The following is a 13802-nucleotide window of genomic DNA, read 5'->3' as shown; positions in this document are numbered from 1 at the left end:
ACAGGTTTAGTACCAGGGGACTGGAGGATTGCAAATGTTGTGCCCTTGTTCAAGAAGGGCAGTAGAGATGACCCAGGTAATTATAGACCGGTGAGTCTTACTTCTTTGTAGGAAAGGTTTCCGAAAGGATTATAAAAGATAAGATTTATAATCATCTAGCAAGCAACAATTTGATTTCAGATAGTCAACATGGTTTTGTCAAGGGCAGGTTGTGTCTCACAAAGCTCATTGAGTTTTTTTGAGAAGGTGACCAAGCATGTAGATGAGGGTAGGGTAGTTGACGTGGTATACATGGACTTCAGTAAAGCCTTTGATAAGGTTCCACAATATAGGCTGTTGGAGAAAATACAGAGGCATGGAATTGAAGGTGATTTAGCAGTTTGGATTAGAAACTGGCTTTCTGAAAGAAGGCAGCAAGTGGTGGTTGATGGAAAATATTCAGCCTGGAGTCCAGTTACTAGCGGTGTGCAACAAGGATCTGTTTTGGGATCACTGCTGTTTGTCATTTTTATAAATGCCTTTACACAGGCATCGGCGGATAGGTTAGTAAATTTGCAGATGACACTAAAGTCGGTGGAGTAGTGGACAGTTTGGAAGAATGTTACAAGTTGCAGGGGGACTTGGGTAAACTGCAGAATTGGGCTAAAAGGTGGCAAATGGAGTTCAATGCAACTAAATGTGAGGTGATTCACTTTGGGACGAATAACAGGAAAGCAGAGAACTGGGTCAATGGAAAGATTCTTGGTGGTGTGGATGTGCAGAGGGATCTTGGAGTCCATGTACATAGATCCCTGAAAGTTGCCACCCATGTTGATAGTGCTGTTAAGAAGGCATACGGTGTGTTAGGTTTCATTCGTAGAGGGATTGAGTTCCGGAGCCGCAATATCATGCTGCAACTATACAAAATGCTGGTGCGGCCACACTTGGAATATTGTGTACAGTTCTGGTCCTCATATTTTGGGAAGGATGTGGAAGCATTGGAAAAGGTGCAGAGGAGATTTACCAGGATGCTGCCTGGTTTGGAAGGAAGGTCTTATGAGGAAAGACTGAGAGACTTGGGACTGTTCTCATTGGAAAGAAGAAGGCTAGGAGGGGATTTGATAGAAACATACAAGATAATCAGAGGATTAGATAGGGTAGACAGTGAAAGTCTTTTTCCTAGGATGATGACGTCAGCTTGTACGAGAGGGCATAACTACAAATTGAGGGGTGATAGATTTAAGACAGATGTCAGAGGCAGGTTCTTTACTCAGAGAGTGGTAAGGGCATGGAATGGCCTACCAGCTAATGTAGTTAACTCAGCCACATTAGGGAGATTTAAACAATCCTTAGATAAGCACATGGATGATGATGGGATAGTGTAGGGGGACGAGCTGAGAATGGTTCACAGGTCCACACAACATCAAGGACCGAAGAACCTGTTCTGCACTGTATTGTTCTATGTTCTATGTTCTATCTATGTACTTGCACACCCAGATCCCTCTGTTCCTCCACACTGCCAAGAATCCTGTCTTTAATCCTATATTCAGCATTCGAGTTCGACCTTCCAAAATGCATCACTTCACATTTATCCAGATTGAACTCCATCTGCCATTTCTCACCCAGCTCTGCATCCTGTCTATGTCGCGCTGCAGCCTGCAATAGCCCTCTATACTATCAACGACACCTACAACCTTTGTGTCATCTGCAAATTTACTAACCCACCCCCAACCTCCTCATCCAAGTCACTTATAAAAACTACAAAGAGCAGAGGCCAAAGAGCAGAGCCCTATGGGACCCCACTCAACACGGACCTCCAGGCAGAATACTTTCCATCCACAATCACTCTCTGCCTTCTGTCAGCCAGCCAATTCTGAATCCAGAGAGCCAAATCTCCCTGTATCCCATACTTCCTTATGAATGAGCCTACTATGGGGAACCTTATCAAATAGACAATAGACAATAGACAATAGATGCAGGAGTAGGCCATTCAGCCCTTCGAGCCTGCACCGCCATTCAATATGATCATGGCTGATCATTCCCAATCAGTATCCTGTTCCAGCCTTATCTCCATAACCCTTGACTCCACTATCTTTAAGAGCTCTATCCAATTCTTTCTTAAATGAATCCAGAGACTGGGCCTCCACTGCCCTCTGGGGCAGAGCATTCCACACAGCCACCACTCTCTGGGTGAAGTAGTTTCTCCTCATCTCTGTCCTAAATGGTCTACCCCGTATTTTTAAGTTGTGTCCTCTGGTTCGGCACTCCCCCATCAGCGGAAATATGTTTCCTCCTGCCAGAGTGTCCAATCCTTTCATAATCCTATACGTTTCAATCAGATCCCCTCTCAGTCTTCTAAACTCAAGGGTATACAAGCCCAGTCGCTTCAGTCTTTCCGTGTAAGGCAATCCTGCCATTCCAGGAATTGACCTCGTGAACCTACGCTGCACTCCCTCAATAGCCAGAATGTCTTTCCTCAAATTTGGAGACCAGAACTGTACACAGTACTCCAGGTGTGGTCTCACCAGGGCTCTGTACAGCTGCAGAAGCACCTCTTTGCTTCTATACTCAATCCCTCTTGTTATGAAGGCCAGCATACTATTAGCCTTCTTCACGACCTGCTGTACCTGCATGCTTGCCTTCATTGACTGGTGGACAAGAACACCCAGATCTCTCTGAACAGCCCCTTTACCTAATTTGATACCATTGAGGTAGTAATCTGCCGTCCTGTTCTTGCCACCAAAGTGGATAACCATACATTTATCCACATTAAACTGCATCTGCCATGCATCTGCCCACTCACCCAACTTGTCCAGGTCACCCTGTAATCTCCTAACATCCTCATCACATTTCACCCTACCACCCAGCTTTGTATCATCAGCAAATTTGCTAATGTTATTGCTGATACCATCTTCTATATCATTTACATATATTGTAAAAAGCTGCGGTCCCAGCACGGATCCCTGCGGTACCCCACTGGTCACTGCCTGCCATTCCGAAATGGAGCCGTTAATCACTACCCTTTGTTTCCTATTAGCCAACCAATTCTCTATCCAATCTAGTACTTTGCCCCCAATACCGTGCGCCCTAATTTTACTCACTAACCTCTTGTGTGGGACTTTATCAAAAGCTTTCTGAAAGTCCAGGTACACTACATCCACTGGATCTCCCTCGTCCATCTTCCGAGTTACATCCTCAAAAAATTCAAGAAGATTAGTCAAGCATGATTTTCCCTTCATAAATCCATGCTGACTCTGTCCTATCCTGTTACTATTATCCAGATGTGCCGTAATTTCATCCTTTATAATAGACTCCAGCATCTTTCCCACCACTGAGGTCAGACTAACTGGTCTATAATTTCCTGCTTTCTCCCGCCCACCCTTCTTAAAAAGTGGCACAACATTAGCCGCCCTCCAATCCTCAGGAACCGACCCCGATTCTATTGAACTCTGGAAAATAATCACCAGCGCCTTGCTGAAGTCCATATACACCACATCCACTGCTCGACCTTCGTCAACCTGTCTTGACACCTCCTCAAAGAACTTAATAAAATTTGTGAGGCATGACCCCCCCCCCCCTCACAAAGCCATGCTGACTGCCTTTAATCACACTTTGCTTTGCCAAATAGTCATAAATCCTATTCCTCAGAATTCTTTCCAAACTTTGCTGAATACAGACGTAAGACAGACTGGTCTGTAATTGCAAGGGATTTCCCTATCACCCTTCTTGAAAAGAGGAACAACATTCACCTCCTTCCAATCCTCCGGTACGACTCCTGTGGAGAGGGAGGAGGCAAATATCCTCACCAGTGGCTTAGCAACCTCCTTTCTTGCTTCCCAGAGCAGCCTGGGATAAATCTGGTCTGACCTTGGGGACGCATGTTTTCCAAAATTTCTAGCACATCAACTTCATCAATCTTGATCTGGTCAAGCCTGTTTCCCAGCTCCTCGAAGTTCTCATTCACAACAAGGCCCTTTTCCTTAGTGAAAACCAAAGCAAAAAACTCACTTAGGGCTTCCCCTATCTGCTTAGACTCCACGCACAAGTTCCCTCCACTATTCCTGATCAGCCCTACCTTCTCCCTGATCATTCTCTTATTCCTCACGTATGAGTAAAATGCCTTTGGGTTCTCCCTAATCCTTCTTGCCAAGCCTTTTTCATGCCCCCTCCTGGCTCTTCTCAGTCCATTTCTGAGCTCCTTTCTAGCAAGCCTGTAATCCTCTAAAGTTGTGCTAGATCCTTGCTTCGCCACGTTACATAAGCTGCCTTCTTCCTTTTGACGAGAAGTTTCTCTGTTCTCATCATCCGAGGCTCCTTAATCTTACCCCTTCTTACCTGTCTCAGAGGAACAAATTCGTGCATCACTTGCAATAACCTATCCTTAAATAGTCTCCACATGTCTGCTGTGCCCTTTCTGTGGAATAATTGCTCCCAGTCCGTACTTCCCAACTCCTGTCTGATAGCGTCATAATTTCCTTTTCCCCAATTAAATATCTTCCCTCGGTAACTGCTCCTTTCCCATTCCAAGGCTATGCTAAATGTGAGGCAGTTGTGATCAGTTTCACCAAAGTGCTGTCTGAACACGAGACCTGACACCTGCCCTGGCTCGTTGTCAAGTACCAAATCCAAAATGGTCTCTCCTCTCTGTCTACATACTGAGTAAGGAACCCCTCCTGAACACACCTGACAAAAACGGCTCCATCCAAATCATCTGCACTTAGGAGGTTCCAGTCAATCTCACCCACTTAAAACCTTCCCAGCAGTCCCTTGCTCCTCCCTCGCACCTCTCGGCAAGTGGAGCCCCGACACCTGAAGTAAGTGTTTTGAACGGTTAGACTCACCTTCCCAGCAGTCCTTGTCCTTCATTATTCCTTGTCCGAGCAAGGCTTTTGCATTACTTCATCTTCTTTGCTTTTCACATTGTTACAACACAGGGTAAACCCTCCTGCTTATTTAAAACCAGCAACACAGAAAAGATTCATCCCATGCAGTAATCTGTAAAGATTCGAGTGGCCAAGGAATATTTAAAGTAACAATTAACAACTTTATTTCTTAAGTATAACAGAGGATAGTTAACTAACAACTATTTATAAATCCTTATTCTAACTTATCTGTTACCTTCCCTTCTATGATACTAGTCCGATAAAACTCCCAATTAAGATTTACAAAATAAAACTTGTCTCAAAACCAGGCAGCTTTCTGTTCTTCTATTTGGATCTTCCTGTGTCGTCTTTTCTTCTTCTTAGGAATTCTGTTTCACAGGTTAATGATCAAAATGGTACCTTTTAAGAGAGCTATTTTTCGGGCAGTCTTTTACATGCTGGGGCTTGGAGTTCTCCTCTCAACTGTTCAATTTTCCTCAGTCTTATACACCCAGAGCATTGGATTGTGTCATTGGCTTTTAAGATTGTCAATGTACTAAATTCAAACTGGATTGGAGTTTGGTTATTTTTTGGGGTATAATTTAAACTGTTTGACTGAATTCGAATTTGTTTTTGTCTCCAAGCCAAGAGCTAATTGAGTTGTTTGACCAACTGTTACATTGTTACCTTATTGAGAACACTTGGCGCTGTGTCTGGTAGTTTTGCTGTTTTTAACTCTCTTAAGGTACACCCGCATCTTCATAACAATATAACTTCGTTCTTACATTGCTTTCAGGATAACTTCATTAGTACAGACCAGTTTCAGTTAGCTCAGGCCAATACCTGGACTCAGGTATTTTTTAGTTCATAAGCCACTCCTTCCTATGTGTCAGCGATTTCAGTATTTTTCTGCATCTCTCTCTCTCACTCCCCCTCTCTCCTGCAGCCCATGGCTAACACAAGGGACAGATGAATTATATTGAGGGAAAAGTTAAATTGTAATAGAAGTAAGAAAACAGATCATTAATAATTTGCACATCATTTGAATTCAAGCTCAAATTTTAGATTCCCCAGAGGAAGTGATGGCAGAGAGAGGATGTGGGAGTGTCATACAACAGGGGGCCTGGTAACACCACGATACCTACAGGTGGGGGAGAAATCAGGGATCCATTCATACATTGGCCAACTGAGGTCCTTTAAGTGGCCAATCAGTAGGCACTTAAGGGCCTTCTCCTGTCTTAGGTAGAATTCTTCCCACAGTAAGGTAGTCTGGTAGCAAGTAATTAGACAGCTAGGTGGAAACTGATGACATTGAGGCTGGGTTGCGGAGACAGTGGGGTATACTTCGTCAAGAACTCCCTGACAAGATATTTTTCCCTCAGTGCTTCCCTGCCCTTCAATTCCCACCTCCCCACTCCCCTCACCTCCTGCCAGCCCACCATCCTGTGAATGTTCATGCACCTCCATACGTTTGTGGATCTTGCTTACCTGACCCAGCAAGAGCCCTCATCCCAAGCCTGTCTGTAAGTCCAGAGTACAATGGTGCTTGTCATTGACCATACTTGGAGTAATACTTCCAGGAGCACTTCAGGGAAAAGAGAGCTACAGCTAGTCCCTTGACATTCCAACAGTTGTTGGAGGTGGAACTTTACTCTACAAAGTGAATAAAAGGCTCAACTCAAACCAATGAATGCTCGAAATGCCTATTAAATAGTTGAAGTGGAAAACAGCAATGTGCAGGAATACCTGCCTCTGACTTTTATGTTCTAGGGCAAGGCCACTAAACCGTTGACACCCATGCCCCTAACATGTAAAATTCACCCCAGATTTCTGGACACCACTTCAAACTGCTGTACGATGACATCATAGAAAAACAAACACTGAAAAGAAAAATCATTTATAGCAATCCACATGTTGAAATATATAACCAGTGCAAGCTTCTTGAGACAACATAACTACCTGCTTTACTCATGTTTTTATGCTACTGTGTGGTGGCGTAGAGGGTGGGAGTCGTTAGCCTTGTGGTATTATTGTTAAACTATTAATTCAACAATCTAGATAATATCCTAGGACCAACGTTCGAATCTTGCCATGACAGATGGTGGAATTTGAATTCAATTAAGAACAAAACCTTGGAATTAAGAGTCAATCGTTAGGGAAAACTCATCTGGTTCAATAATGCCCTTGAGTGAAGGAAAGTTGTTTTGTTTATCTGTTCTTACATGTAACTCCAGAACCACAGCAACATGGTTGACTTTTAACTGCCCTCTGGTTGATATGGCATGGGTAATGAATGATGGCCCAGCCAGCAACATCTACATGTTGTATTCCTGATGAAGGGCTTTTGCCCGAAACGTCGATTTTCCTGCTCCTTGGATGCTGCCTGAACTGCTGTGCTTTTCCAGCACCACTCTAATCTAGACTCTGGTTTCCAACATCTACAGTCATTGTTTTTACCTAACATCTATATGCTGTAAATGAATAAAAAAGAAAAATCAAAATGACACCAATCAAGGTTTAGATTACTTACAGTGTGGAAACAGGCCCTTTGGCCCAACAAGTCCACACTGACCCTCCGAAGAGCAACTCACCCAGACCCATTCCCCTACATTTACCCCTTCACCTAACACTATGGGCAATTTAGCATGGCCAATTCACCTAACCTGCACATTTTTGGACTGTGGAAGGAAACCAGAACATCCAGAGGAAATCCACACAGACACAGGGAGAATGTGCAAACTCCACACAGACAGTTGCCTGAGGTGGGAATTAAACCCAGGTCTCTGGCGCTGTGAGGCAGCAGTGCTAACCACTGAGCCACTGTGTTAGATATTTTTAAATATTTCTATGACATCGCATAGAGGTGATCCCTGTTCTATTCTGATTTTTGGAGAACTCTGGTCAGTCAGTCATTTTTGTGCTAAAGAGAATTTAATGATTTTTGAGGCCACACCTGCATTTAAACCAAGCATGTGGCCTGGTACAGCTGAGTGAATTGAGACCTTGATAGGTGTTTGAACTAGTGCAGAACAATCGGTATGTTATGGGATACTAGTTCTGCCAACATGGAATCTGTTGGGTTTGTATCCCTCAGAAGCATCAGAAATGCGTTGGATAGGTTTGCTGTCACCAATCCTTTTTTTGGTATTAATTTAAGTTACTGATACCAAGTTAGGAAAGATGCTAACACAACATCTATAACAAAGAAAATGTGGGTTTCCTCTGGGTGCTCCCGTTTCCTCCCACAGTCCAAAGATGTGCAGGTTAGGTAGGTTGGCCATGCTAAATTGCCCATCGTGTTCAGGGATGTGTAGGCTGGGGAAATGTAGAGTAATAGGGTAGGAGAATGAGTCTGGATGGGATATTCTTTGGAGGATCGGTGTGAACTTGTTGTCCCAAATGGCCTGTTTTCACACTGTAGGGACTCTATTCTATTTCTAAGAAGAAAGGCTCAGACTTTACAAACTGAGTCGGTTCACCACACAGGCCATAATAGCTAGTTACATTGTATCTGAGTTGCGCAAGAGTCCTTTGTAAGCAATCAAGGAAAATGGAAGAGCAGATATTTATTGCTGCTGGCTACATAGGCTTGGTGCTTAACAGAAACTGAACTAGAACACAGATTAGCTCCTCCTAGTCTGGTCAAGTGAGCACAGGCCCAAAATTGGACTTCTGAATTGACCCACAGCTGCAGAAATTGAGCCTGACAGAAAATTATCCAAACTAAGTTAAACAGCAGCAGCTATTGGTTACAGACAATAATGAAGCCAAGATCAAAGGGGTCATAAATGTTCGGGGAACCAATTACAACCAGCTGATGGTTGTGTATTGGAGGAGTATCGATCAGACTTACCAGCACCCTGACTTCCAGCCAGCACACTTTACACCTCCCTGGCAACAGCAAAGGTTATTGACACAACCTCATTGGATGCTTTGAACCTTGTTCATGACTCCATTGGCCAAGGTACACAGAATAATCCGGAAGGTCTGGAGCGAAGATTCACACTGATCTCCGAGACTCATCCTCATGCAAGAGGATCAGCCCTATGTTGGAGAGGAAGGAGATTCCAATGGCTCAGCTCAAACACATGGACCATTGCATGCAATATTCTTTCTCAGACAATAGAGCTTGATAGAGTAAATATTGTGGGAGTTTCAGAAGTGCTCACATGGTATTTATAATGAGGAATATTTTATTTATAAAGTTGAGTTGAATTACAAACTGAATTCCGTGTCTCTTTGTCTGCCTCAGTGACAAGAGCACTTGGACAAAGTGTTTTTTATATGTAAACTGGACAAAGTGTCCATAGCATGGCCAACATTAGGGCCTTTTATTTGAAGTTAACATGATATATATACACACAATGGTAATGGGGAGGCCATGTATACGATTCTGACCTGCAGTACTGCTCTGTTCTGCCTACAGAGTCATGGCATTGTACACCATATCTTGATAGTGGTGGTCAGAAATTTAGATTAGATTAGATTCCCTACAGTATGGAAACAAGCTCTTGGGCTCAACAAATTCGCACTGACCCTCTGAAGAGTACCCCACCCAGACCCATTCCCCTGCCTGATGTTTACCCCTGACTAATGCACCTAACACTACAGGCAATTTAGCATGGCCAATTCACCTGACCTGCACATCTTTGGATTGTGGTGGGAAACTGGAGCACCCGGAGGAAACCCATGCAGACATGGGGAGAAGGTGTAAACTCCACACAGATATGGCCTAAGGCAGGAATCGAACCTGGGTGGCCAACACCAGGAACAGCTCTTTTATATATTATTGGGTGGAGCTTGCCTCATCATCTCATTAACATCATTGTGACTAACCAAGGGAGAGGGTACTGAAAGAAGAGAGGCTTGTTCATCTCTCCTGACTCAGGAGCATAACCATTTGAGGGGGTTTCCTATCTGGAATCAAACAAAATTTGTAAACGTCCCCTGAGGATTGATCATAACAAACTGAGGGCTTATTTCTTATTGTACCCACAGACAAAACATATGAATGTTTGAGTAGAAAGTGCATTGTCTCTTTGAAACCATTTAAAAAAAAAACTGCAAAATGGCTTTCTGTAATCTGTATTAAAAATATACAGAAATACCCTCACTTGCTGCCAATGTTTTTTCCTGGGAGAAATAGGGGAAGTTGCTCATGAGGATTTAAAAGATAAAAAGATTTCACAAGGTATTTGGGATTAGAATTTTGCTTGAAGGCCAGGAGACCCAACATTTCAAAAAAGGGTAGGCACTGGTTTATAGGTGGAAATTGTGGATGACGAATTAGAACTCCGAGGCAGAGAGAAGGAAAGGAAAGGGACAGAGAGAGGAAAGGACATGGAGAAAACAGACAGAACTTCAGGACACAAAAGGAAAGGGAGTTTAAGGTAAAAGAATCTGTGCTGAAGGGTTGGAATCCTACTGTGTCCCTGAGGACACCACTGGCTCAGACTTGAAAGCTAAGGCAATGCAGATTGCTCATTTAATCCCAATGTTTGAATGAAGCAGATCCAAAATGTTTCTTTATAATTGTCAAAAGGTTGGTATGGCAGCTAAAGTGGTCAGTCCAGTGTTAATCCAAGTTACTGACGCATTTGGAGTAAGGCGTTTTTTGGGGCTAGTCGTGGGAGTCGTCCCTAGTATGCCTGTGCATGAGATAGACCTATTCCTTGGAAATTACCTGGTGGGCTTGAAGGTAATACTCACTGGTCTCCAAAACTCCTGCTGAGATCAGGGAGACTGAGCAGCATGAGTACAAGGTGCATGGCACATTCCCTCACCATGGGGTCTCTGGCCAGAAGGCTTCACCAATAGAGGTTGGGAGGCTAACCACAGCACTGCAAATTGAAAACCCTCTGGTCCTGGTCACCTGAAGCCTTTTTTGGGAATCTAGAAAATCAGAAGGTGACAAATAGATCTTCTTTGGTAGCAGCCCAGTGAACTGATTCGCTGTTAAAACCACTAACTCAGACTACCAATACTAAAGCTGAAAAAGAAGCAGGTGCTGAATGCTGCCGTACTTAAACATGTGGTGCTTAGGATGAAATGGAGACCCTCTCAGAATGCAAAATAACAGGGAACAAAATATTGAGCCAGTGTTGAAAGTGTCCACTGTGATTTGCAATCCTTCCATCACTTTTCATTCTGTAGATGCAAAGTGCAACTGGAAAATGGCTAGAAAAACACCCTGGGTGGGCAAAGTTATGTCAATTTGATGGGAAAAGATGAGGAATCCATGTTTGCTAGATGCCAGGTCATTGAATGGGCAAATACACCAAACAAGCATTTGTAAACAACAGCTACATTTAATTTCCAATTGTTTCTTCACCCATTTGCAATCCATGTGGAGTAACCATTCTCAGGGTTCAAATACTGTTCAAAGACCATTTGCACATGCCATTGATGCTTGCAAATCAATGATGCAGATGTTAGAGGCAATTATTTAAAAAGAGGCAAATGCTAGCCTATTGGCATTCCAACAATTGTGAAACATCTAATGGCATTGTGAGGAGGAAACATTAGCTCATCAACTATTGCGTAAATAATGTAGTTGAATTGTGTAGAATCCGTGAAAAGTTGAATAATTGGTGTAGCTCTGTGATGGGAAGGAGGTTGGAGTGTAGTAGACACTCCCTTTTTTGATGCAGCAGGTTGGTTACTCAGCTGCACGTGATGCAACTGGGCCCGTAGTGAAGAGGAGATAGCTAGGCTCCTGAAGATGGGATTCCACTGCTTCAATGGTTCTGTGGGGGCGAGGTAGTGGGGATGTATAGTCCAGTATAGTCCATACCAAACATACTGCATCACCCTGGCATGCTGTGCTCTGCACAAACTAAGCAGACAACGAGACAATATGATAGTTGTTAAGGAACTATGGAAGAGGGAAACATTTTCAAGGGAGGAGGATGAGGACATTGGGAGGAGAAAACTCTCATTGTGCATGACAGAGCATCAAGCGCTATAAACCATACAGGACCTGATTGACTCCCGTTTCCAGTGAATATGAACTGGGTATGGCAGACAATCATGGAATGTTAAGTAGTCTTTGGTCATGATGCCAGCAATTGTTTTGCATTATGTCGGTGAACTACTATCACCTATTCATTTTGTTTATATTTGCTTTTGCTGGCTGCAAATAAAATCTCATGTTTGGAATTGCTTGCTTGTATGTGATTGGCAAATTAAAAGAAGGAAAAAAACTTTGGGGACCAAATTCCAGATGGAGCAATTAAAATTAAGATGCTAGAATTCAATGAGTGCAGATATTCCTAATAGTAATAGAGCTAGAGGAGCTAACAAAGATAGTGAGAGTGCAAGGCCTTGAAGGGATTTGAAAATGAAGGTGACAGTTTTAAAATTGAAGCTGTCTAGTCATAATTGAATAGTTAAAGAAACTAAGTGACCTCAATAAACGATAAAAAAACCTACTAAGGTTTTTTTTTAGAAAATTTAGTCATTAGAGTAGAAACTATGGATAGAGTAAGCTGAAAACAGTGAGATTTGTGCAAGAAGAAGAATGGCAAACTCTACTGAAACTTCAAACCTTGATGGAGAACATTTATGAAAAAAATAATCATTTCAAATTCACTCTTTTCCCTTTCCATTTTGAAGCTATCTGATTCACCTTTAATTAGTTTGAAGCCTTTTGATTGGTTTGCCGAAATTTTTTTTTATCATCAGCATTTTACCCTTCACTAGCTATTTAATTAAAAATTTATAACATTATCAAAGTTCTGCATTTCATAGTGATCTTATTGTGTAATAATGCATGTCATTTTTGAAATTTACCTGTAGTTTCTGTTTTGTATGGTGCTATTGTGCTTTTTTGTAACTCTCTAAAGGATTTCTGTAGCAACTTAAACCTGTCTTTTTTGTACGTTTTCAGTATTTTCTGCCTTACGTGCTTGAAGCATTTTTCAGAATGATTATTGTTCATGCAACAAATGTGGTTTTTAAAAACAATCAAATATATCAAGAATGCTGAAAATTTTCCTCCTCAGAATCTAAAAACAGTATTTTTGTGCAGCCTTTCATGAATATCAAAACTGAACCAAGTTTCTAATCTTAGTCTGTAATACTTTATTGACAGGCTTACCACTTCTTATCCAAAGGACTGTTGCCAGAACAATTGTTCTTCATGAAATTGTGGACAAAGGACAGTTTGTTGAAGTCTGGCATGGAAAGTGGCATGGAGATGATGTAGCAGTAAAAATTTTCTCCTCATGTAAAGAGTGGTCCTGGTTCAGAGAAGTAGAAATCTATCAAACTGGGATGCTACATCATGAAAATATCCTGGGTTTCATTGCTGCTGACACTAAAGGTAACTCAAGTGTAAAAGGAAATGCCTACTCAAGTAAATAATACATGAATTAGTCTGTTTAAGAATTTCTTATACCAATTGCATGCAATCAAGGATAAAGATTGCATAATGCCTGTTACAAAACTAATTGGCCTACATTTTCTGATGGGAGAAAGTGGGGACTGCAGATGCCGGAGATCAGAGTCGAAGAGTGTGTTGCTGGAAAAGCGCAGCCAGTCAGGCAGCATCCGAGGAGCAGGAGTCTCCTGACCGGCCAGAATTTCTGATGGCCAGGTAATTATTATTTCAACACAGATGGGAGAGTACACATGGGATCCCTGCAGAAATCCCATCCTAGTAGATTCTGAAGTAATTGCCTGGGAAATCAAAGATCCACAGGGCAGTCCTTCTATACAAGTCGTTCAGTTATAATGCATGTTTCGTCAAAGTGAATTTGCTGTAATGTGGTTGACAAATTGGGGACACTGTTTGTACGGTGCGAAGTTTTAAAACATGTGTTGGCTGTAACATGATTACAGTGCCAACACTTTAAGCATTTTTTCTAAAGTGTGATTTTTCCATAACATGGGTTTGCACAAAATTGCAACCGTTTGCGTCACAGAAGAACTCACTGCACTTGAAATTATGAACGCTTCCAT

General features: G+C 42.4%; 1 protein-coding gene across 1 annotated transcript in view; it reads left to right on the top strand.

Moving 5' to 3' along the window:
* The window catches only part of LOC140481796 (TGF-beta receptor type-1-like), a 78310-nt gene that overhangs the window by 39669 nt on the left and 24839 nt on the right, over positions 1 to 13802 (top strand). Inside the window, exon 4 of the mRNA XM_072578323.1 lies at positions 12934 to 13164. Within this exon, the coding sequence (XP_072434424.1) occupies positions 12934 to 13164 (231 nt within the window). The remainder of the gene's footprint in view (positions 1 to 12933; positions 13165 to 13802) is intronic.

This window comes from Chiloscyllium punctatum, chromosome 10 (assembly GCF_047496795.1).
Source record: "Chiloscyllium punctatum isolate Juve2018m chromosome 10, sChiPun1.3, whole genome shotgun sequence".
Lineage (NCBI taxonomy): Eukaryota > Metazoa > Chordata > Chondrichthyes > Orectolobiformes > Hemiscylliidae > Chiloscyllium > Chiloscyllium punctatum.
Note: the sequence above shows the minus strand (reverse complement) of the source record. Positions and strands in the feature narration are given on the sequence as shown.